Source organism: Acanthopagrus latus, chromosome 1, assembly GCF_904848185.1.
Source record: "Acanthopagrus latus isolate v.2019 chromosome 1, fAcaLat1.1, whole genome shotgun sequence".
NCBI lineage: Eukaryota > Metazoa > Chordata > Actinopteri > Spariformes > Sparidae > Acanthopagrus > Acanthopagrus latus.
The window spans coordinates 31,670,990-31,697,795 of NC_051039.1; the positions used below are offsets into that span (position 1 = coordinate 31,670,990).

General features: G+C 41.0%; 1 protein-coding gene across 1 annotated transcript; it reads left to right on the forward strand.

The window, feature by feature from the left end:
- The first annotated feature begins 1,383 nt into the window (after window positions 1-1,383).
- On the forward strand, window positions 1,384-26,443 carry LOC119004797 (zinc finger protein 638-like). Its single transcript, XM_037072054.1, has 24 exons — window positions 1,384-1,538; window positions 6,732-8,466; window positions 10,789-10,850; window positions 12,218-12,247; window positions 12,542-12,732; window positions 13,935-14,113; window positions 14,572-14,787; window positions 15,471-15,569; window positions 15,779-15,816; window positions 15,931-15,977; window positions 16,232-16,263; window positions 18,144-18,263; window positions 18,599-18,730; window positions 18,955-18,996; window positions 20,762-20,899; window positions 21,072-21,236; window positions 21,371-21,811; window positions 21,953-22,171; window positions 22,555-22,731; window positions 22,830-23,061; window positions 23,612-23,890; window positions 25,183-25,299; window positions 25,414-25,535; window positions 26,300-26,443. The coding sequence occupies exons 2-24, from the start codon at window positions 7,105-7,107 to the stop codon at window positions 26,441-26,443; spliced, it is 4,584 nt and encodes a 1,527-aa protein (XP_036927949.1). The 5' UTR covers window positions 1,384-1,538; window positions 6,732-7,104.
- Window positions 26,444-26,806: the final 363 nt, after the last annotated feature.

Consider the following 26,806-nt stretch of genomic DNA (forward strand, 5'->3'; position numbering starts at 1 on the left):
AGATGGTCGGATGAGTACAGCCACCTAATGAATATGCAAATATAATGCCAGAAGTACTGCCATAAAGCAGCAAATGGCAGTAACTGTGAGCCAACAAATACTTACTGCCAGGTTTACTTTATTAGGAGAATACAAAACACATTACTTTAAAAAAAAACAACAACTCTACATCGCCGAACATTAACCAGTGTCACATATTATGCATCATGTATACTTAACATACCCAACCCTAACCCTATATACTTTGAATGACCTGAATGAACCTATGTTTCATCAAAGTCACGCTATTCCACACTTGCATGTTGTTGAATATCACATGCCACTCTTGATTCAGCCAACACCACACCGTGATACAGCCACACCACTGTGAAGACAGGGGTATAATCCTGCAGACATCAACATACTTCTGCTAGTACAAAGTGTGTTTTTTATCCAGTGACCACCAACAATGGTGGTGATTTCAATGTTGACTGGCGATGCGGTTACAACATTAATGTGTCACAAAGCACAATTACATCTGGTTAATCATTTTGATAATTTATTCAGGCTGTGATGTTTTATTGGTAAGTTGCAGTCAGCGTGACCTTTCCTGAGCATTGTAACAGAATTCGATTTATACATTAATCTAAAACAACACGTGTATTTGTTGCTTTTTGTATTTTGTGTGCTCCTATTGCTGTGAAACAAATTGCCCCACTGGGGACAAATAAAGGTACTGATTGATTGATTGATTGATTGATTGATTGATTGATTGATTGACTGACTGACTGCATAATATGTCACACTGGTTTATGTTCAGTGACGTCCAGTTTTGTATGAAGGAATGTGTTTTTGTGTTCTCCTGATAAACTAAGCCTGTCAGTAAGTATTGGTTGGCTCAATGTTTCTTCTATCGATTTGCCAGATTGGCAACGCTGGCTAACAGAAATTCACGCATTCCTTTATTCAAGGCGACATATTAAGTTGGCACTGTTAATAATGACTTATTAAATATATAGTGTTTGTGGTAAAACCAGCCCAGTGGCATTACGTTTGTATATTCACCAGGGGTCTGAACTTTCCGTAGCATACTAGTCTCAAGCGACACATGCTGTCACGTCGGCGGATCGGTACATTCACCTGAACCAGGATTGACATACCATTGGCCACTCTTCGACCTCGGCGTTTCAATGAGGTCCTATGGGCCACCGCAATTGGTGTGACGTCATTTGGCCCGGAAACACTATGTTTCTGCACATATTAAGGAACCTTAAATATGTGACACAAACTGAGACTATAAGACCCTTACCCTTATTGGCGACATACTAATTTAATATCAAGAACATTAATCACTATTTGATGTATTTTGAAGTATAATTGTAATATTTTTATCAATAGTAAGACGATTTGTGGACATGACTGTTTTATTCTGAAACGTTTGGGGCGGAAGTGTATCTTGTTGCTGATAGCGGAACAGTGGTTTGTCCTGAGTTGAACGACAAAGGGCTGCAAAGGAATTGAGACCGGGTACAAAGGCGCTCCTCGTATCACTGTTAAAGGTAGATATTTAACTTATTATGGATTCGGAATTGGTAAAGGTGTCTATAAAATGTTACTTTCCTGTGATATGTTTTTGCTCGAAATAGCTGGCTAGATAGTGCAACCCAAAATGGCTGCTATTTGTGGGACTACGTACGATAGCCCTGCCTCTCCCGCTTCGATTTTTTCACAAGATGTGATTTGTAATAGTTTAAAAGCAAATATTTCTCCGACGTAGTAGCTATCTATAAGATTTGGCCTGGTATAGAAACACTGGGACGTCCCCAGAGCCGCCTCGTAGGCCATTGCGGATGCATTTCTACGCGCCATGCAGGGGCTGTCAAGCAGCAATAAACACAATACACCTTGGAGCTGTATGTGAAGATCGCTAAGGAAGTAAAGCTGCCTGAGTCGTTTCAAAATCCTTTTACAAATTTGATCAAATACACAGTGAAAAAGTGTTATACTCGCTGGGATTCCCGGCACAATTAAACATCATCCTCCAAGTCTTAGCTTCTTTATTGTTGTCTTTGTGTAGGTGTACTGATAGTGTCTCCATGTCTGTGGTTTAAGTTGATTCTCCACTTTGATATGTTGTATAGTGTGCATGTACTGTAATTACGTGTTGATATAATGGAAACATGTGCCAACCCTTCTACCATATGTGGCATCAGAAATCATATTTCCATTACTGCACCTGTCTGTCTGTCCGACTGACAAAATGCAGATGGATGCTTTTGATGTATTTGTTTGGCTAATTAAAAAGCACCGGGATGAGGCAACACAGTTTTCAGGTTTTCCACCAGTAAAGTTTGGAGATCGTAGCTGGTCCACCTTAACTCAACCCTGGGTGGAAGTGTTCAGAAGCTTTGTGACTCGCCCCCTTCACTTTAATCAGGTGGTGGCAAGCAAAACATGGGTGTTTTGAATCACAGCCATTCACTGACAAACAGCCTTAACTGTATACACACTGTACACTCGTTGACGTTGCACAAACAGTCCAGAGCTATTGCTTGTCAATGCTTGTATAATACATTTTGGTTTCAAGAACATCGCCAACATCAGTGCTTTCGCTGTATTAGCAGAAATCCTGGTTTTATAACAGAAAGGAGACCTCTCTTGGGTCCTTTCTCTTTTGGTTAATTTCCTGGCATATAATATCTCTCTACATTGGTGACATTTATGTGAAAGTATCTATAAAAGGCATTTTAACCAAACCACATTAACTCTTTTAAAGGACTGGTCATTTCGTTATTCCAAAAAGGTTAAAATCCTTGCATCATTTTTAATAACTTTCTCATTCAATTTTTTTGCATTGGAAATGGCTTGTCAAGCTGCATGTTTTCCTTAGTTAATTGCTGGGTTAATTAACTTGGACTGTTTTACCTATTAATGTCCTTAACCAATATCTGTTAAAAGGATTGACAGCAAAATCAGCCCTATCATGTCTGTAGTTATTTGGTTTTTTTAGCATACGATCTTGCCTTTTTCCCAAAAGCTTAAATGTGGTTGCTTGGTTTGGTCTGTTACAAGGCAGCAGAACATCACCAACTTGAATTTGGACTCTAACATACACTTATCGGACAAAATGTTAAAACCAATGACAGTTAAAGTAATAAATAGTTTCTTTATAATGCATTGTCCTGCTGGGAAACCTTTGGTCCTGGCATTCATGAGGATAGCACTTTGATGAGCCCTACCACTCAAACTCTAGCCACTTTCACACAGAGAAGCTGTATTATCGCCGCAGCGGCAGTTTGCTAATTCTCCACTGCTGGTCACTCACACAGAGCGAAGCATCTCCACTTTAAAGATGAAACACTGTGTAATTCACACAGAAAGCTGGCCCTGAGGCTCCTAAAGAGGCGTGAAGGTACACGTCATGATGATGTCTGTGCTTTTTTCAAAGTGTTTCCCTGGTGTCCTCTTGTCAGTCTAAACCTGTGGATAGTTTATAATCATATGGATGCTGTTATAGTGTGTTGTGATTGAGATCCTGACCCACTAAACATCCTGGAAAGTGTCAAAGTTATGTTTTTCACTCTAAATTATACAATAACATAATCGGCATTAGGGCTGGATATTCTTAAGAATCTCACGATTCGATTCAATTTCGATTCTTTAGGTTGCAGTTCGATTCAATATCAGTTTGATTCAATATTGATTTAAATGCTTTGATATTGATTCAGTAATAATTCATTAGAGGACCTGCTGATAATTTTTAAATTCAAAAAAGTAATCTTAAATTATGAGTCTTTTCTCTAGGAAGTTTTAGTTCGAAATGTAAACAAAGGCACACAATGTGTTAAGTAAAAAAATAGTGCAACCATAGTTATGCTGAGAAAGTGCCATTGTTTCTGGGACTGCATGGTACATTTTTGTCTGACATAAACATAGACATAACCGTGGTCCCTCCGCCCTCCGGCTGCACGTGAGGGAGTAAAACATTGACGCTGAACACCCCTCTCTCTCCCCGGAGGAGTGCTACCCGCGGGCGCACGGTGCAGTGGTCAGGGTGAGACTGGCTGCGCTGGGAGTTTACAGCCTCAGCAAGAGCAGTGTGTCAGACATCGGCTACCCGCCTCCGCATCTCCGACGGTGTTTCCATGGTGCATCACCCTCCGACCCTCGAGCGAGGTCACGAGTGAGGTCGTGAGCGAGGTGCTTTCAGCTGTTGGAGGCGGGGACTGAGAGGCATCCGGCAAAGGACAGCGATGGTCGGGGGCTGCTGCTTGCCTGAATCGATTGATGAATCGATATTTTTATCCACCTCTAATCGGCATCAGGAAACTGGACGCTGTCTGACTCCATTGCTCACGGGGCCGATGGCTGTTTTCTGGGGGAAAGTTCACTGAAGTCTCGGTCTGGAGGGCTGATCGTTGATTTTTTTTTTTTTTTGTTAAAACACAAACACTTGGTGGCAGACGCTGTTTTTTTCGAGCAGAAATGCAATGAAGTGATGGTTGGACAGGCGGGAAGACAGACACTTTTCCACAGTATATCTGTGGTAATTTTTTGCTCATATAAGTTGCCAAAGACAGTTACTACATTACTTTTGTTTGGTCATGTAACATTGCTTTATGTGACATTTCTCTTTATTTAGTTGAGTGAAGGACCTGTGTAGTTATCAGACTGTCTGATCAACACACTCTCGATATGCACAGTTGACCTATCAATTCACACTGGTTCAGTTCGTCAGTACTGCGCCTCTGATACTACCTCCAGAGGTGTATCAGAGCAAAATTTCACCGCACACCGCCGCTGAGATATTCTCACAGAGATGGAGGCGGTGAATTGGGGCAGGACCTCGACAGTGTAAATGGTGCTTCTGTTGCAAACCATGTACACTGCCTAATGGAAGTGGCCCAATGAGCAGAACAGTGGTTCCTGTGACAATGCAGACTGCCCAGGAATGGCCAGAGGAACATGACTAAAGGCTAAAGGCATAGATGTGGCAGCCATATTTCCATTATTTCAATCAGATTGAGGATCTGTAGTTTATGCTGGGACAAATCTTAACTATGGAAGCCCCACGGTGGGGAGGGAATTGGCTGTGGCCTGTTGAGGCATAGACATGGACTGTCTCTTGGTCAGTGTGTCCCAGCCACTTCCAGGGCTGTGTTCACTTTTCATCTTACGAAAACGAATCAAGTAAAACTATTTACAAGTCATTACATAACTGCAGTGGGAAACTGTGTTTTTAAACTAGGTTGAAAAGGATACGTGCATAGCATACTCAAAATAATCTTTGCTGCAACCTCAGTGGGGAGTGGGACAAGTCCACACAAATCATTGGCATGATGGCTCTCCTCAAATGTGTGCATAATTTTTAAATATTAAACATAATTTATCTAGTTTCAGTTTAGATACAACTAAATCTGCCCTGGAGGATATGGATGCCATAAAGGTATAAACCAGCTTCAAGACTACTGGAGACATTTGGAGAAGATGAGCATGTTGTTATAAATGCCAATGCAATCACTTAATTAGTTCAGGGTTTGTGTGTGTGTGTGTGTGTGTGTGTGTGTGTGTGTGTGTGTGTGTGTGTGTGTGTGTGTGTGTGTGTGTGTGACGGAGAGAGGGAACATTTTCCTTAAGAGTTCATATATTTACCTTTTATAAAATACAATGGCCTATTTCTTGCATATAGGAGTTTACAGGCAGTTGCATATTGCTGCTGATTTAAACTAAAGGACTGGTTGAAAAAAACAAACTGAGTGGCTAGTAGGTCCAGCACAACTCAGGTTTCCTAGCAGAACTTTGCATTTTGACAAGATGATCCATGTGATTTTCTTCACCTGTCTGGGTTTTTAATGGTGAGGTTGTTTGTTGTATGTTGTGTTGACTTAATATGTACTGCACAAATTTACTACTGGATTTTCATATGGGACATAGTGGCAGACCAGAAAGATATCCTGTCTTTTTTTGACATGATTTCACTTGGAAATTAATGCTGGAATAAAATATTTCTAAGGGCAGTTTGCTAGATTTTGTTAAAGGATAAACAACAATCCATTTAGCCTAAGTCGGGCTCAGGTAAAAGATATAGACAATATTTCAAAATGAGCTAAATGCTAACATTACATTAACTGTTATGATTGATGGCAGTCTATGACCAGAACTCTGCAAATAACAATATGGTTTTGCCTATCTACATTTGACAAGATGTGTGGTTTGCAATTTGTCATTGGTATGCTCTTATGCTACCTGCAAGGGAAACACTCCACATTGTGTATGCAGAATAGTTTATGCTGAATGGTAATGAGGCTTATACATAATTGTCCACTGTGTTGTAATGTCGATATGCTTTACAGGCTTGTAAGTGTTTCTTTAGAAGTGTTAACTATAATTTTTGGGTTTTTTTTGTCATGCCAGGAGTTTGTGTCTGGGTAGGGTTCTCATAGGTTAAATCTACATTTGCTTAATTTGAGGATTTTTTGTGTTTTTATTGAATCACTGTTGTTGCATAATGTTTGTTTTGCTTTCCTGCCCTAAGGAAAAAAACACGGTGGGCACACTTGCCTCCAGTTCTTGTAGCTGATGGCATTTCTTGATAATTTGACAAAATTTAAAGGAAAAGTGCACCAATAAAATGAAGAATGTGCCAACCTGTAATAAGAAATCGTGGGGAAAAGGACATCATCTGAAAGCTACTACTAAATTGGAAAGGCTTGTTCGTCTGTAATAGTATATCTCTGCTTTCCACCTCACAGCCTCGCTGTGCACACAGACAGTATTTCGCGCCCTGCTCCTATCCTTCAGTTGGAACCCAGTGCTACATTCTCCGTCACCAACGGCACCAGAGGGACCCATTTCATATTTGGACCTGTGGCTGGTGCTGCAACAGTGACAGCGCTCAGATTGGCTCAGATTGAGACCCAGGCGCAGATTGCCCTCCAGCAGCTTACTACTCTAGCAACTATTGTTGGCAACCAGTGTCACAACATCAACGGGTTTGCAGCAGCATTATCTCCTTACTTGGCCCTACTGAATCTTCTCAATAGACAACGGGGGTCAGCTGTTGGGTTTAACCGAGGCACCACCAGCAAAGGTTACAGAAACACACAAGTGTGTTTCTCTGCTGCAATGTACCACCACCACTCTCAACAACAGGGGCCACCTCATGGCCCCAGACCTCCTCATCATCAGCCGCCTCCAAACCAACATCAGAATCGCCCTGCACCTGATATGCTTTCGCAGGTGATGGGTTTCCAGTTTCCCCGTCCCACTCAGCTCCCCGATGAACTTGAGTCTGCCCTGGCCATACGTGGTGGTAGGGACATGGATCACCGCCTTGTTGACCACATGAACCGAGCAAACCAACATCAAAACCAAAGCTCAGATTCTGGGATTGGTCAACATGGAAGCTACAGCTCTAACCCAATGGCACTCACCACTGATAATCAGCCCAGCCAACAGCAAGGAGTAGACTGGTCTAGCTACCAACCTCCAACTAAACTGTTTGCCAGTCCTCCACCTAATACTAGCCACCAGCCCCAACGACACCAAGGGCCGCAACAACAGCCCCAGAGCAGCCACACTGGAACAGGCATGCAAAGCTGGACTCCCCCTGTAACTGAATTACCATCTTCGCAAGCCCGCCACCCCCACAGTGGTGGTGGGGATGGGCAGGGTTTGTACACACCGGAAAGTGCAGGAAGTATATTGGCTAGCTTTGGACTTTCAAATGAGGATTTAGAAGTCCTGAGTCACTACCCTGATGATCAGCTAACTCCAGATACTTTACCGTTCATACTCCGTGACATCCAAATCAATAAGTCAGGCAACCAGAAAAATGTGGCTTCCACTTCCACATCCTCGTTCTCACGCAACATTCATGATATGCCACTGCCTTCTTCCCGTTCTTCGCCTTTGGCACGTTCACGCTCTCCGGAAGTGCCCAGCCTTCTAACTGTTACACAGACAGCAGGTAAAGTCATTGACTATGGTCATGCCAGTCGGACAAAGGAAGAGAATACTACTAGAGAGACTTTCAAAAGAGAGCCGCTCTCCAGTGAAAGGACAGTTAAAATGTACCCATCTTCTTCGTCCACCTCATCAGCTCCAAAAGCTGATAAAGCTGAAAGGCGGCAGGTTCGCTTGGAACACACTGAATCAAGCAAGCATGGAGACCGGGACTATCGCAGGACAAGTAGCGACCATCGCAAGAGCAATCGGTCACCTGGCAGGGATTTTCCATCATCATCATCTAAATCTCGTAATCTAGACAGGGACTACAGACGTGATGGACCCAAACTTCGGCCCTCATCTGAAACCAGGAGTGAGGCTTCTTCAAGACGGTCTCTCTCCTCTTCATCTGGCTCTAAACCACACAGCAGCAGCAAGAAGTTACCTACCCCCACCATGATAAGTGATTTCTCAGCTGTGTCTCCAAAGGTGTATCCCCATACCTGCTCCTTGTGCAACATACAGTGTGATCAGGAAAAGGTGAGTGCCCACATGCTCCCGTACCAATGTCTGAAAGGAATACCTACACATGTTGAAATTTAGTCTTCATCCTTTCTTCTCCAGGCAGTTGTCAAGATGAGGGTGATTTTGATGTCATTCAAGCTGTGCACAAATACAAATTCCCATTAAGAAAGTCTAAAAACAACGTAGATAGCTTGATGCCAGCAAAACCCATTGTTTGAATAATGGCTGCTTACTGTTCAAGCATGCTCTAATAAAAAGCATTAAGCTAGGTATTAGCACCCCAGACTGATAGCTTTTTGTGGCCATAATCTTTGCTGAAGGCTATAGTCAGAGCTTACATGCCCAGTTTTATGCAGAAATGCCAATTGCTACCAAGAGAGCAGTTTCCAAAACACTTGCTTTCACATATTGTTCGTAGTGAGACGTCAGTGGAACATTGATTACATTGTTCATTTAAGGTGTGATGTATTTTGTATTTGGATGGCAGTTTCTAGGCCTAAAATCTTTGGAGATGGGGGGGTTTGACATGCAATCACCACAGCTGCACCTGACATCAGTAATTGATACAAATGGTGGACATGGCTTTGGAAAAGATGACTGTCTGGTGAAGTAAAGTAATACTTGAGTTTAAACTTAGAAGTTGCCCCAAAAGGCTGGAAGATTTTAAAAAAAAAAAAAAAAAACATCTTGTAGCAGTTGAAGCTAATTTTGACAGCATCCTACTATAAGAGACAGAACTTTGGAATTGCTTTGGAATTGCTTTGGAATTGCTTGTTCAAATACAGTTTGAATGCTAAAATTGTTTTCATGTTCCAAAGGTTCCCAGGAAATTAACATTGAAGAAACTAATTTGTACTACTCATAAACACCTTAGATGTAATGGATTCAAACAGTCCTAGTAGGTTTAAGGTTAAAAATTTCAACTACATCACTAATTTTTAAGCAGTCCTAGTCCTTCAGCTATTTTATCAAATAAACCTGTTGTTTTCTTCCTAACTATTCTATTGGTTTTTACTTACCCCTATATATAATATAAAGGTCAATATATAGTACAATCATGAGTATATTAAATTGGTATTGAGGGGTGTAAAATTCAAGACTTCAGGGTCATCTGTGGGGAGCTTAATTGAACAGTTTTGGTAAATATGAACACCAGATACAATAATGATCAGCTTACCTTGGACAAAGTACAATTTTAAAAATATTGTATAAACTGATCAGAGGAATTTTCAACGCTAGTGGAAACATTATCATAGTTTAACAGCAATTGCTGTTGAATGAACTCCTTTTGATCTTTGAGAATATCCAACGCTCCGGTCTCTAGTGTCAGAGTTGAGTTTCTCGTGCTTGAACGGTGTTGTGATTGAATATATGTAGGAATAACTTAGTTTTAAAATGGTTTGTATTTCACATCAGTGTCATTATATCAATATCAACTCACATTTGAGTGCAGTTGTCCTAATATCTCAGGTATGCCAAGTGTGGATTTTTTGAAGATCTGGTATATTCTGACAAAAGCATTTTGTCAATGGTCATTTCATTCGTCTAACATTTTCTCATTAAAAGGTTTACATTTGTCTCTTATAAAGGTTTCGCCAAATTCAAAAGTGTCATTAGTAAAATAAGGGTCATATGTCATGATGTAACAAAATATTAGATGGTCTTTGTCAAAATGACAATACTGTAAGGTTTTTAGATTTCCGTCTGCAAACCTGGCTTATCAGAATCATTGTTAACTTGTTGAACATAGGAGTTTTTCTTTTATTTGGAACTAATTGTCATATTGAATTCCATACAGCATAGACAACAAATCGATGGATGAGCAGATATTGGTGTAATAAATGATCAGTCTTCTTCGGGCCTATCTGGACAACATTTGGAACAAGAAGACTAAAAGCATTTCTTTTGTCTTTTTTTCTGCCAGTGGTGTAGAGTATTAATGATGAAGACTGATTGTCGCACTGAGTAACTGAAAGCAGAAATGCAGAACATTTTTAGCAACACAAATGATTCAGTGATCTAATGTTCAAAGTCAAGATCAAGTATAGTATTGTATTACTGTTAGCGGCAGTAACATAACTTGGAACAGAAATAAGAATCAAAGAACTGGGCCTCCACTTTCAGTTAAGGGTTTTTGAGCAATATTTAAAAAACACTAGGGAACAAACATTGACTTGAGCTTAAGTCTCTATACTTTCACTCTAGATAATGTGGTATCAGATTGCTTTTGCTGTTTATCTTATCATGTTTGAAATAAGGATGTAGTTTTTGTTTAGGATTGATTTCATTTGTCTCTGATTATGACATCTTTCTTTCCCATTTGTCGTTTTTCTTCAGGACTGGGTTGACCATATTAACACTGTTAACCACACTGCTGCCTGCAGAGACCTCCGCAACAAGTGAGACAATCTTTAATGTGCTGCTGAGATCTTGCATGTCCAGTATAGCAGAGTGTATCGTCATAGTCACTTCCCCCCTTTTAGATAGTAAAGGCAGCAATGTGCCAGCTTGTCTTTCTAAAAGGGAGGTGTAATATTCCTCCTTTTCCAAAAAACGCAACTTGGCCGCCACAAGGGTAGGTAAACATGTGACATGGCGTGAAGCACGAAGTTGGGCAGTGAACAGTGACAACGGATTTGTCTTCAAAATGAGAGCTTTATATTGCACCCCATTTGGAGTTTAGAACTGGGTTCTTAGTAGCGACTGTTTATAGCTTGCCGCTAAAACAACAAGCGGACAACAGAGTCAGCTATAGAGACCCAGGAGACGCCAGTATCTCCTGGATCTCAGCGGCTTTCCAGTTGCTGATCTTGACGTAAGTGGATGAAGTGACTGCTGTGATCAGCTGTTTTCTGGTTTTAAAATTCCCCGGCTGTGGGTTGCACAATAGTGCACGTCATCGACACCTCTGCCCATCTCACGCAATTGCCGGCACATTGACGTCTCGGATTTAGATAGCAATGGAGGCGGAAATACGTGTACCCTCCGAGGCCTCAAATTAGCGGACCAAAACAGACCCCCAATTTACCCCCTTTTGTCTAAATCCACGGACCTAGCCGCAAAAAGGATGGCCAATTGGCGGCTTACTACCCAGTATGAAGATGACTGCTGAGATATTTTGTGGGGGTTGTGAGGCTCAAGAAAAATTATGTAGTTTTACAGACACATCTTTCACAATGTTAGCTTGTTATCAGAAAGACCCCAGTGCATCGTGAGACTGCCACAAATAAATACATTTGTGGGAAACACTGAGGTAAATTGTTGATGCCAGAGCTGATGCTTGCTGTGTGATGAGGATGGTGTGGCAGGAGGGTGGATGGTCAGTGGGCACTATAGAATTACATTGTTGATTGGAAAAATCAAAGTGGAATTCAGATGATGATCTTCTGGGGACTTTGGCTTTGTGTTATTGGCTGTATTTGCTGGCCAGAATTTCACAGGCATCGATATATATATATATAGCCTATAATATACATTTCCCATGCACAAGTCTGAAGGCTATTTCTGCTGACCACACATGCTCGTTTTCTTTAATTTGATATTTTTTGATGAACAGAATCATGATACCCAATAGAAGTGGTGCACATAATGGGCAATGATCCAGACTGAAATATGCTTCTGCTTTGTTGTTCACATTGCTTTCTTAAATGTTTTAATCTGAGTTTTTCACTATTAATAGGAAATACTTAAGGAATTTCAAATACAATTTTAAGGGTTAGAAGATGTTGAACACCATGCTAACAGGTGTTTGTGTGTGTCTCTGAAGGTACCCTGATTGGAAACCGAATCTACCAAGGTCAGTTGGTTCTTATGTTTCTAATAACTGTTTTTAGTGTTGACCCACAGCCAGTGAGAGTCACTCTCATCAGTTTTCAAATAACTTGACCAGCCAATCCAACACAGATCTAACCGAGCAGTTTTGTGTTATCCATTTGAAAATAATTCTATATATTGTTTTTTAGATATCTTTCATAAAGTTAGACTCCATAGTCACATCTTCACTATCTCACTAATTAAACTCAGCATTGGTGTGATTGTGTTATGTAATTTCACTGGTTATATCTGTCAATGAATTTTATTTTTGAGCCAGTCGCAGTGGGCGATATGGCAGCCGGGCTCTGTGGGATCCCAGGGATGGCTCTCCATCGCATTCCATGTGCGGATCCCGTTCTTGTTCTCCTACCCCAAGTCCTCCTCACAGCAAAAATAGGGCGGGCCCCTATCTCCACAGGCCACACGGGAGGCCTTATTCACCCAACTATCGCCATCAACACTACACAGGTAAACTACATGCTTTCAAATTAAGGCACCATGTGTACAAAGTGCACTAGGGTGCAATAGGATTAGGGTTACTTTTAAAATGCTGACCCTCCAAGTTGGACAATATTATGTTCCTGCAGTAGAGGAGGCAATACACAAGGATGACTCTGGGGTCAGATTTAAGATATATATTGTGCACACACATCCAAAAACAATACGATAAAATAAACAATGCTACCCTACAATGTTTAATTGTTTTTAAGAGTACACTGCGCTTGATTATATAGGAAGTATCAATATTGCATTGGACTTGAGGCAGATGCTGTCCAGTAACTCGGGCATCTGCAGAACACGACATTAGTTCTTAACGGTACACAGTTGATATGTCTATGAATACATAAAAGTTTACAGGTAAGTACAAGTCATGGCATTCTTCTTGTAATACGCGTTGACTACTTCAAAGAATCTTTGGTTTGTACACATCTGGCATTTCACAGAATACTGCAATGGATGATGCTTTCTGAATAAATGCATCTGTGTGAGCATGTAGCCCGCAGACCATCTTTAAAGGCCTGTGACACGTCTCCTTCTTTCACCCCCTTGCTCATACCATGGCCATCTTGAAAAACTGGCCTTCATTTTGAGCTCAACAACACACCTTTAAAATTTAAAAATCTGTTCCAGACAGACACATACTCGAATACTGTATACTAAATCTGTGGTAATTCCAGCTACAGTGGATGTCTTTTAGACCACATTTTGTCATAATAACACACACATGGACTCGCAAGGTGAAAACATCACCAGCTGATACTGCAGTGTCTGGGCTCCAGACTAATCTCTTTTACAGTCACCCTGAAAAACTGTTTCATCTCCCTGATTCCACAAGGCAAGTCTGTTTTGGGTTCTGGCCGCAATGTGGCAGCCGGAACTGATTACGGCCATTGGAGCTGCACTTGTGATTCCAGCAAGTGCACCATGAGCTGCCTAGTCTGTTTTTGACAGTAGTGGACAAAACCCTGTAAAGCTGCACAGGCAGGAAGTCAGACACAGGAATTTAAGAAAGCAATTTTAAAAAATGGATATACTAGCAGTGTCTGTGAAAAGTGTTCCCATCACACTGGGACACTTGGTTTTATATTTTCAATCTAATTTTAATGTAATAAAAAAAAAAAAAAACTTATTTCTTGTTGCTTCTGTCCTCATCCCTCTGATTCACGCAGGGGGTTCCTCTCGCAGTGGTGTGAAACGTCCTCATGATAATTCTGCCAAGTTCCCCTCTGACTCCAGCAGACATCCATCCTTCTCCAAGGTGGGGTACAGCTCCAAACATGGACCACCACAGGCCTCCACCAAAACCTTTAAGAGCATGATGAGGCCTGGAACCAAGGCCACTAAGACGGCAAGTACCAAGGCCACTGACGCAGTGGTTGTTTTCCTCCATTGCTGTGTAAAGCCTGATAGACGAGACCACTTTGACCAAACAATTGTACAGCTTATTGTGTACAATTACATGAAGGGTAGATTAGTAGTAGACACAGATGTTTTGTGATGTGTGAGAGTCTGGAACTGTTTTCTTTATCCTGATGTAAGCAGGGCTATGTAGTAAGCAAGCTAACAACAGGAAATGTTAAATGCATTTCATCAACTGTGTTTATATAGTATCTCAGTGGCAGTTAAATGATTTTGATTTGATCTTGAATGTAGAATATCTTCAGATCCATTTCATCAAAATATATTAGGACATATTGGACAATTCCTCATATTGTTGAGTTTTCTTTTCAGAACAAAGTAGTAAAATCTTGCATTGCTTTGCCTTTGATTAACTTGAACAAAATTGTTCCGAAAACTTGTTTCTAGACTGCCAAGCCTCAACCAGCTAAGAAGAAGAAGAAGCTCGGGACTTTAGGCTCCCAGGACTCTTCTGTTGCAGATCGTCTGGTTTATCTGACAGGAATCCCAAAGGATGCCACAGAACAAGAAGTTACTGACTTGGTCGGGTCCTTTGGAAAGATCAACAATGTGATCCTCATGCCATGCTCTGAGGAAGAGAGTGAGAAGGGTGAAGGACAAAAGGTGCTATTGAAGTGCAACATAATGGTTATTGATGCATTTTGCAATAATAAACTTTTTAAATAGTGTGTTTTTTATTTTTTTTTATTTTTATGTTTTATATTAATTGGAGGATTGTTGATTAGGTGATTGCAGGAAAAATGTCAATTTTGCCTGTTAGGAGGCCAAATGAATACAAGTAAAGAATCCTCTGGTGGGTATGAAAGTGTCCAAAACATACAGCCTATAAACAGAAAGGAACAGCTGATCTAAAATGATCACAAGTTGCTTTGTACATTTATTAATTATCTGAAGAAAATTGGCTGACATTCAACAATAACGCCACAATCTGATTTTATGATATTGATTTGTTTTTTCTTGTTGCCGTTTGCTCAAATGATATTATAGGCAAGAAGAAAATCACGTTAAAATAATATCAAATTTGACCATTTTATAATTCTTTATTTTCTGCATTGTTGTAAAAAGATATGCTAAATCAACATTTACAATGTAAGTACATCTTTGAAGAAAGACTTACAAGTAATTGAGTTGGTCTCTCAAAACAGTCACTCCTGGGCCCTAAAATCATTAGTGGATATTTTGATCTTTGAAAATGGTTGTGTGATGCAAAATCCCATCATGGCTTTCGTCCTATATCATCACTTGATGTAGGACCACCTTACTTGAGCCTTCTTCCTCTGTTGCAGGCATCTGTCTGCATGGTGAAGGCAGAAGATGCTCAGGCTCTGGCTACCTCAACAGATCTCTCCATCAGAGACCAGCAAATCACTGCTTTAGTAGCCAAGGTACAGTGTCAAATGATATGCATGTAGTGTTGATGGTTTATCTTGTTTAAAGTTGATGCATTGAAAAACAAAACTTCCCACAAAAAAAAAAAGAATAGGTTTTTGTTTTGAGTGTAAAAATCAGTTGAGAAACCGTTTTGGACGATTTTTTGGACCGCATTTAAGTTATCTAATTTTTTAGTAAACACATTTGTTTTATTTTCCTTTAGAAATCGGAAACAGGCCCATCAAATGATGCCAACAGCAGGTCTGTCACAGTTATCTTAATTTTCTTTTTTACTGTTAAAATGCTGGAAACTCACTGTGCCAATTTCAAACATGCTCAGCCTGTACTCAACTATTAACAATTCTGTCTTCACAGCAAACCTGCTGCAGATGAGGACAAAGGTGCAGTTGAGGAAGACTCTGGTAGGGGAGCAAAAATAGCTCTTGCTGAGAGACTGCAATACCTACCAATGAAAAAGTCAATGCTCACATATCCAAATGTATCTTTTGGCAAAATAAATGCTCACTATAGAATTATATAACTATGTCTTAACTTTGTCAGTTATATTAAAAGCTGCCATTTCTGTAGTATGTCTGGCTGGTGTTGAAAATATACTGATTATGACTCTGTTTGCATTTTGGCCCCCATCTCCTCCTCTTCCATCTCCCCACTGCAGGAGGTGAGGCTGACCAGAAGACCTCTGATGAGGTAAATGATACATACCCAAACCTTGAGAAATATACAGTTGGTCCAAAGGAATTATACCTCTAGTCAAAATACTTGTTTTTTGCTTCTTTTCAAATAAAAATAATTTTGTTTCCAATACAAATGATATTGTCAGATTAACAGTTTCAGTGAAAAGTTGAATCTTTGAAAAGTGTCTGTGAATGTCAGAATATCTTAGCATGCACTTGAACTGACATGGACTGTACAAGTGTAAAACTTTAATATCATGTTATTCTAGCATGGTTATGGCATAGCAACAGTTTAACACAAAGCGTCTTGTGATGCCACAGAGTGCTCTTTCTCGGTCTTTGGAGTTGAATGGGACTGAAGTCAGATGACTGAAGAAGAAGGTTCATGACATGTCCTTGAAAGCTTTGAACAACACAAAGACTAATACATTCATGGCCATTTTTCAAAGATTCAACTTTTCACTTAAGTTGTTGAGTAGACATCATTTGTAAAGAAAATAGTACTACAGTGTTTCCTCTAGGATTTTTTTCAGCAGCGGGGGCAGGCTCTCTGTGGAGCCGTGGCGGCCTAAACAAATGACACTTGACTGCAGATTTTACTTTTACGCCAAGTTTAATCCCCCTTTTTTATTGAATGGCTGGCATGGAAAATGGCTTTTTAAAGGGTGAAGGGGGGCATAAATGTAGAGGAAACACTGTACTACATTTGGAACAAATGCAAAATAGAAGACTTTTGATGAATGTTTTGACTTTTTGACCCTACTGTATATTACAATATTGTGACAAGACTGGTGAATGTACTCATTAATTCTGCTTTATCGTGTCAGACTTATAATTCAGGGACATATTTCCAAATCGGAATTTTCTTTATTTGTCCCACAAACATTGAAATTTCTTCATCACAGCAGCAAAAGGACAGTGATAAAATTAAGAAATGTAATAGAATTGTCCAGTTATCTTTTGAGTTGGCATAGCGCACATGCTAGGTCTATTGGGAGCAGTGCTGGTTGTACAGTCTGACAGCAGCAGGAAGGAAGGACCTGTGATACCTCTCCTTCACACACTTGGGGTGTGTTAGCCTATCGCTGAAGGAGCTGCCCAGTGCTGTGATAGTGTCCTGCAGGGGGTGGGACTCCTCCACAAGCATCAGTGACAGCTTGTCCATCATCCTGCTCCATCCCACCACCTGCACTGGGTCAAGAGAGCTTCTCAAGATGGAGCTGGTTTCCTTTATAAGTTTATCCAGTCTCTTCCTACCTGCTGCTGAGATGCTGCTGCTCCAGCAGACTACTCCATAGAAAATGGCTGATGCCACCACAGAGTCATAGAAAGTTGTCAGGAGAGCCCCCTGCACTCCAAAGGACCTGAGCTTCCTCAGCAGATGGACTCTGCTCTGACCTCTCGTATACGTTGCTGCAGTGTGATCAGTCCAGTCCGGTTTATTGTTCAAGTGAGCTCCCAGGTACCTCTAAGATGTCACCATCTCAATGTCCGTTCCCAGGATGTCCACCTGTGTGCAGGGTTGTCTGTGCCTGTGGAAGTCCACCACCAGCTCTTTGGTCTTCCCAGCGATGAGTTGGAGGTGGTTCTGCTGGCACCGGTCCAGAAAGTCCTTAATGAGCTCTCTATAGGCTCTGTCGTCCCCGTCCCTGATGAGGCCGACAATAGCAGAGTCATCAGAAAACTTTTGTAGATGGCTGTGGAGGGGTTAGTGGGAGAAGTTTGCAGTGTATAGGGTGAACAGGAAAGGGGCCATGAGTGTTCACTGTGGGGCCCCTGTACTGCAGATGACTTATTATTAATATTTTTATTATTATTACTATTTGAAATTGGGCTCTATCACTGGTTATACTGGGTTTTTTTTTTACATCCCAATGTACTTCCTTCCTACAGAAAGGCGTTCTGTTGATCACAGGACTTCCTGAGAGCGGCTGGTCAGAGAGTGACATCATCAAGCTGGTTCACCCCTTTGGAACTCCCTCTGACATCATCCTGGCAACAAAAATTGGAAAGGTTGGTATGAACACATTTGCCATAACCTAATGGCACAATTATTTAATGAAGTTGAAGGGGGTAATCAAACAGCATTATAATGAAGTAGAGTAGTGCTGCAGGGATGAACTGGCCTAAAATGTGTTCAAAAACATTTTCCACATCATCATAATTTGAATGGTAATTCAGTGAATATTATAAAATGTCTGATGGGGAAAAAAATAATTCCTACTTATAGTTAATCATATCACAATCACAATGCCTATCAAATATATAATTTATATTTAATGTATAGTGCAGCCATAATTTTGAAACATATCGCACAAGATTAAGAAAACAACTTTTTTGTATGTTAGGCACTTGTGTCAGTTCCAGACATGGAGATTGCTCAAGAGATAGTGAAAGTCAACACCTTTATGCCTATGAAGATCAACAACTCTGAGCTGAAGATGATTCATCTCAAACAGTGCATCACTCTCACCACACCGGTAAGCCTATCATCATTTTCCTCTACCAGATATTGATCATCATTTCTCCTCTGTCATTGTCTGATTTCCTTTGTCAAGTATGTCACTTTTGTAAGGTTGATTCTTTCTTGTAATTGAAGTAGGGCAGAATTCAGTCACTATTTGCATGTGTTTCACTTTTTTGTTGAACAATGAATCATGAGCAATAATTGATAATTAATTCTAAAAAAAAACTTTTTACACAGGTGGCTCTGTACAATCTACTGATTGGATCAGTGGACCCATTAGTGAGTATTTCTACCATTATATGTGTCTGTTCTGGTCTATTTAAAGGGGATAGGACACATTAATAAGCACTGCTGTAAATGCACCAGGATTTGCTAAGAGGCTGTTTTTGATCTGTAGACAGTTGACAGTCGTTGAGTAATTGATCTGTCAAAATTGTGTTAATATGTGTAGTAATCCAAAAGGAGGTTTACACAAATGCTGCTCTGTCACCAAAATGAGTGGGTCTACACTCTATGCAGGTCAACCTGCAAAAAATTGCCTACTGACCCCATTCGCACTTTCCGCAGGCAAAGCAATGTCTGTGATTTATATCTTGTATCTTTGATCATCACAACTCTCACGAAATTACTCATTTGACTGTCATAATTTGAGCCACTCGGTCCAGTAACATTTGGAAAGCCTAGAAAAGCTGTACCGATTAAATAATTTCCATTCAAGATATTAGCCTCTAAACTTGGTTGGCAATCTAGTTATTAGCTATTAGTTGGTAAATCAAAGTTTTTAGGCTTCAGAACACCACCGAGCAGCTTTCAGAGGAATGAACGGGGCTCCGCCTCCAACACTGCGTCTAGTGATAAAATGTTCTTGGATAGATGCATCCCAAATTCCTTTATTTATGCACCACCACCAGATGTTGATAATGTGTCATTAGTTCAGGTGGTGTAATTTATCATTTTCATGCAGAGTTTATACATGCTTATTGATCTTAGTGCATTTAAGTGGTATTTTTGATCAGTGGGGTAAAAGTTCCTACTGCAGTAACCTACCTTGAATTAAGTTATATCACAGTTTCTGCATGACAACACATCCTGCAGCTGCTTCATAGAAGAAGCACTGTGTTACTGTGATTCAGTATGCTCAGTGTTTGTTCATTTTCTGTTTGTCACTTTGTCAACAATTGAAAGGAACCTTTGGCCAGGACACTAGAACATTCTAGATATAGTTAAGCAAGGAAAGTCCTGTAAAGTGAAGTGAGTGTTGTCAGATTAGTTTGACAATTTTTAACCCAATAATTTCTCAAAATCTGCATAGATTAACAAAAAAGAAAGTTGTAGGTAATAAACAATACAAATGATTTACTAGACAATGGCAATAGTGCTGTAGTTCATCACAGTTTTTTAATATGACAAAATAATGTAACAGCAATTCAAGTGCCAATTCATTCTGCCCTCTGTCACAATGAAGAAAAAAGAAACTCAGATAATGAAAGGATGGAGTTTATCTGACTTAGTTAACTTCAGCAGGGTTCTCTGTGGCCAAAGTGTCCACACATACACAAATGCACATATTGTGGCTTAGGGGTTGAGCCAGCATCTTGTCAATTGAAGGTTGCTAGTTCAGTTCCCATGATCTGCATGTCGAAGTGTCCTTGGGCAAGATACTACACCCCAAAGTGCTCCTGATGTGCTGGTCAGCACCTTGCATGGCAGCCACCGCCATCAGTGTATGAATGTATGTATGAATTATTGTAAGTCACTTAAGACAAAAGTACTGCTAAATGCCCTGAATGTAAATGACACATTGTGAAATGCAATCCCATGCTACCAAGTATCCAGTTTTGCAAAAACACTTCTGCTTGCCAAGTTGCCAGTGGTTGGTAATGAGGGTCTGTCATACCTTTTCTTACCTGAACAAATGAAAATGAGGCCATATCACAGTTGTGCCAGGCTGTTCACGTAACTAATGCATATCAATTATGAATGTATTTTTGATAATATTGTAGTTTTTAATTGGTAAATGGCAAACCTCCTTTGTATCCTGCAGGAGAGTCCTGTTCCAGTAGGTTGGAGCAGCCTGTTGGTGATCAGAAATGTTCCCAACACACCAGCTGGCTCCTCTGAGGTCCAGAAACTGGTGCGACGTTTTGGTACCGTCATCAAGACCCTAGAGCTCAGCAGTATGGTGAGGATGTTTGTCTGTGTAACTCCAAACATGCTATTCCATTGTGTGCTATGAGTCCCAGCTATATCCTGGGTTAGAAATCCATTCCCTTGAAATCTTCCTGATCCCACCTTTTCTTGTCAAGCATAGAAATCTCACGTGCTGATGACTGTTTGTGTCTTTCCCTGCTCAGGTAATTTGTGAGATGGCAACTGCAGCCATGGCCCTTTCTGTTTACAAACGCTTTCAGGCGTTCCCATGCATCATCCAGAACAATCCTCTGTTCTTTTCCCGCAAGCCTGACCCCAAAGCCAACACGCAGACCAAAGTCATCACTGCATACCTTGATTCATCTGAGGTTGGTAACTTTGATCATGAATGGTTGTCAAGAGTTAAGGGATATCCAGGGATATTTTTCACCTACTAGTGGCACGAGTTATTACAGCTTTAACTGCAGGTGCTTGATGTGACAGTCCTTGTCTCTCGTCATAGGATACACCAGCAAATGGCAAAGGCAGCCAAAAAGCAGCAGCTGCAGAAGAGGAGATGGCACATAAAGAGGACTCTGAATGTCCATTGGAGGGCATGGAAAAAGACAGTGATGGGAAGGATGAGAAAATGAAGAGCGAGAAGAGAATTGGTGAAGATGAGGATTTGAGAGACAATGGGAGCAAAGACACAGAGATCATTAAAGACGAGCTTACTAATACTGTTTCTGACTCCTTCACTGCACCAGACGCCAAACCAAAAGCAGACTTGGAGACAAAAGAAAAATCAGCTGTTGAAATTGTCATGGAGGCAGCAGAGGAAACAAAAAGTGTAGATGAATCCAAAGTAGGAGATGGTGACACTCAGGCTGGTGAAGACACAAAAACACCTAGCTCTGATGCCAAAGCAGTTCCTCAAGAGATGGCCATGCCACAGCTCCCCAAGGTAAAGTAACAAAAACATGCTAGTGTGTTTCTGTTGGTGAACACAGACTGTTCTCCTGTGTTGAAAGGGTCAAGAACCTCCAGCATATTAATTTTTTTTTTAACAAATTATGACATCTCTTTTTGGTCCATGTTTCAACAGGTGACGCAAGAGATGGTTAATGCACTGCTTGTGGAGTGCCGAACAAGGACAGCCAGCCATCCCAACAGCATGGCATTTCCCACCAATGGGAATCACAGTGAAACACAAATGGAGACAGACCAGCATGAAAAAGCAGCAGAGGAAACAAAAGAGCCAGCCAAGATCGTCACAGAGGAGGAGCAGTCAAAGAAGCAGGAGAGGGAGCGAAAAGAGAGGGAGGCAAAAAGAGAGAAGGAGACGAGGGAGAGAGAGAGGAAGGAGAGGGAGAGGAGGGAGAAGGAAAAGGAGGGGACAAGACGGGCGAGGGAGAGGGATGAACGCTTTAGGAGGGAGAGGAAGGAGGATGAAAGAAGGGAGTGGGAGAAGAGAGATGAGGAAAGAAGGGAGTGGGAGAGGAAGGAAAGAGTGAGAAGGGAGAGGAAGAGAGCATACGGTGACGGTGTGTCAGGAATGAGGTCATACAAACAGAGCTCCCGGAGGGATGAAGAGTATGACAACTCCCGAGAGACCAAAATGGTGAGAAGATGCCGTCATGTCATGGAATTTTCCACTCTCTCCTAGATATTTTTGAGTTAATTCTTTTTATCCTGTCTTCTAATCAGTTGGAGGAGGAGTTGGATGCGTTCCCATTCAACATGAGTGACTTTGTAACACTAGATGAAGTAGGAGATGTGACCGACCTTCCTCACTCTCCTTCTCCCACTGTTCCCATGCAAGACAATAAAAACGCAGAGGGAGGGGAGGACGATCCCACATCTGTCCCAAAGGATGCCCCAGAGGTTCATGTTAGCTTCTACATATCATATTGAAGAGTTTCTCTACATTGTTATCTGGCTGACTGAGACATCATGACCTTCTTTGTCTTTTCTGCCTCTAGGATGTTACCACAGAAATAAAAATGTTGGACACCACAGTGACCCTGATTGAGTCTGATCAGCTTGTGTCAGGGTCTGACCCTGTGACTGTGCTGACTGGTGGTTTGGTGTCATCAGATCTGACAGCTGGTGTTATCCCAACAACTGAAGCGTCACATGCACTTGCTTCACAGTCTGATTCTTCCCAAACCCAAACACAGGTGGCAGCATGTGAACCAGAAGCACTTAAGACAGGTACAACTATAATGATTTGTCCACTTTTATGAAGGAAAGAAACCCTATCTTTCTTAATACTGATGCCTTTTATGACCTACAATAGCAAACCAGCATCAATGAAAGACTCACTTTTTATTGCAAGGTACTGAGGATGAATTAAAGAGTCACACAGTCTGAGTAAAGAAGTTGCTCTGTAGTCTGGTGGTGCAGCAAACAACTGTCTTTTAATGTTGATGTTGGACCTGCTACCAGGATGCATTACATTACTCTGCAAAGTATATAACCAATTTTCCTAAGTAACCAAATCTGTGTGGGCTCACATGCAGACTTTGTGTATAGACACAGGAACATGCATACTGAAACAACCTCATCATTGTCATATCACAGATAATAATCTAGCATGACCACAAACCTAATATTGCCAGAACAAGATCTTCATGACAGGAAGCGTGGTGGTCATACCACTTCTTTCTACAGGAGTGGCCAGAATTAACTAAATATGAAAGTTTCTTACAGCTGCTTTAAGTTTAAATGTGTATTTTTTTCCCTGAAATCTGTCATTGTTTAGAGACCACACAGACAGCCACTTTGGACTCCATCTCAGAGGTTGGACCCTGTGTGACACCTGCCCCTGCAGCTTCAACTGCCCCAGCTGACTCCTGTTCAAACAGCCCTGCAGCAGAGGCAGCGACTGCAGAGAGTGAGGAAGATGAGAAAGAGAACAGTGCTCTCAATCAAACCAAGGCTAAGGGGGAGGAGATTGTGGTGGTCACTGATAGGACAGTGGAACACGAGAAGATGCAGGATGGAACGGACAAAGAGACGGGAGCTCCTGCTGCAGATCTGAGTATGACTGATTTGATTCGATTTTCAGCAGTACTTGAGTATATGTGATCGCATATCAGGCTTGTGACCACAACATCTTCATTTAAAGCCTTGAATTGGCTGGGGGCAATGTTTAAAATCAGCTGAACAGTATGGTTGCTATGGGAAGCTCCCAGCTTGAGATGTTCTTCTACTGTTAGCCAGCGATTGGTCTCCGTATCTGTATTTAAATGTCCAAGCAGGGTTAAGTTAGTCTTAAAACCAGGTCCATGCTTGTGATAAGAGCATCATAAAAGCAACCCTTTAGAGAGGGTGTTTGTGCTCTATTCGCCCAAATACAGTTATGCAAGTACAGAACTATGACTTTGGAGGCCAGGATGGGGTAGACATTGTCTTTCTTGATTTTGCCTCTTTATGATACCCCTTTTCCACTAGTAAAAAAAAAACCTGTTTGAACAAGGTGAGTTTGAGTTCTTTCTGTGACACTCAACATCTATTTCATTAAATGGAGTGTTAAGGATGAGTTCAGGGTCTCAAAGCCTGAGGACTGAAGCTGCTCTGTAGTCTGTGGTAGTATAGTGTCTTAGGGCTCTGTGATGGTCTGTAGATGGTACCGGTGATGTTTGGCTACCCATCCAAAAGTTTCCTGCTGTTCATTACAAATCCAGCAGGGGCTGGTATGATATGTCTTTAGGAAGGCTCTCCTCCTCCAGCTCCCCTCATGCATTCACATGTAGTGCTTACCGCTGTGTATTAAAAAGCCTGCTTATATTACAACAGTGTGATGAGAGTAGAGAACAATTAACTTCTGCAGTCTTGGACATGGATGTTCAGGGAGATAAGCGATGAAAGTCTTGTGCTTTATATCCCTGTAGAGTCCCTTAACCTGCTATGTTTTTGCCCCTTTCTCTGATAAACCAAAGTCTGAAGACATTTCGGCAGTTGACGATCATTATTCATGGGGATGCTGGTGGATGTGGCTTGGTGTGGATACATTTTTATTAAATCGTCAATAAACACTTCATTGTAGGTGGTAACGTGTTACTGGACAAAGTAACTGTAAAGATATTAGTGAAATCCTATTAGAAATGTGTTATTTTACTTGGTTATATTACTGTAACATGTAACTTCTGTAGCACCTTGCCACATCACTGAGAGGGATACAGGTGTTTAGTGATGAAGACACCTGGATCCCATTTGAAAAAGCATGTTTACTGAATTATCTGGATAAGCTTGTTGAGTAAAACCAGTACCAAACCAGCTCTTTAACATTAGTCCCTGTTTCAGATTTAAAAGAATTTCTGTCTCTCACAGGAAAGCTGGAGAGGTCTGAAACAAACACTGAAGAGAGTGAGAAGGAGAAATTGAAGACAGAAACTCAGACAAGAACAGACAACTCCCTCCCTCCCTTTGACCCTAGCAAACCAGTCGGTGAGACACTTGTCTTTATTTGTTCATCTTATCTGCATTGTGTTTTCACTCTTACATTAATTTCTGGAGATTTAAGTGGTCAACAGCTGCTAGCTTGCATGTCCGTGTCCACAGGTATGGAGTTCTTGCTCCCAAAGACAGGTTTCTTCTGTAAGGTGTGTAATAGGTTCTTCACTGGAGCCAAAGAGGCAGAAATCAACCACTGCAAAACCCTCAAACACTACGATAACCTACAGGTAAGCCTAACACACACACAGTAGTTTGTGTGGATATACCCTAAAGATGGAATTTATTGTAGTTCCTATATATCCCTGATGTTCCACTTCTTGTACTAAGGTCATTATCTCCAAATATTTGTTTGCTCCCAATGAAGCCATAATGTCTAATTCAGTTTCTTTGTTCATTTTCTTGCAGAAATTCTTGCAGACCACTAGGAATGCGAATGTGACTACCAAACCTGTCTCCAGCTGAATTTGGCCATGGAACTCATAACTGAAAGTCCACCCCTTTCCTTTTGTATTATATTGTCAGTTGTCACTAAGGGTCCACATTTTCACAGTAGTGTAGATTAGTCTCATGTCCTGTCTCAGTTTCAATGTGTATTGATTTTACATGTACAATTTGAAAAGAAACGAGTGGAAACTGCACACTGAATAAAATGTTTTAACTAAATTGTCTGATATCCCTCTTTCACTATTTGATAAGTCTGCCTGTTGCACAGTTTTTTTTTTGGCAGATTTTGAGAATAGGTGACAACAAAAACTGTTTCCTTCACAGTAGAACAAAAAATAGAATATTACACCACTACAATATTTGAGGAAGTCTATCAGTCACACTTGACCACCCTGTGCACCAGCTGTTGCTGTCTGGTTTGTAGAAGCAGGACATGTGGACCGCTTCGGCTTTTTTTTTTTCCCCCGTACATCTTTCAAATTGCCACTAAGATGATTATAGCTAGCCAAGTTCTTTTCAGTTACAAATGGATGAAATCTCTCCTCAGCTGTCAGCTGAACATCGACCTGAGCAACAGCTGTTCCCCACCAACTTCCCAGCACATCCCAATTCCAATGTCCACACTGCCCATTCCTGGAAGGCCCGCAATAGCTTGGTGCTGTCCCACTGTCAAATCATCAAGGGCATGTGATCTCTCTCAAACATTTTGAGCCCTTAGTAGAAACTTCACTTTTTAAGTCAGCAGTTCTGCAAACTGCCTGAGATATTTACCCACAGTTCAGAATGTTGTGATGTTAAACACTGGGACATAACTTAAACATAGAGAGAAAACAACGTTCCAGATGATGGCGCTCTTGATTATCTGACATTTCTTAAATCACTACCTAAGATCTCACTTTATCTCCTACATCTGATTTTCTACCAAGATCCCTCATCTTAGTTCATTCAACAACAAACAATAAGCTTTCAAAACAAAACTAATATAGGAGTTGTTTTGGGGGGAATTTTTTTCACTTTTTTTCACAGTCCTCAACTCGCAAGTAAACCTGATGTG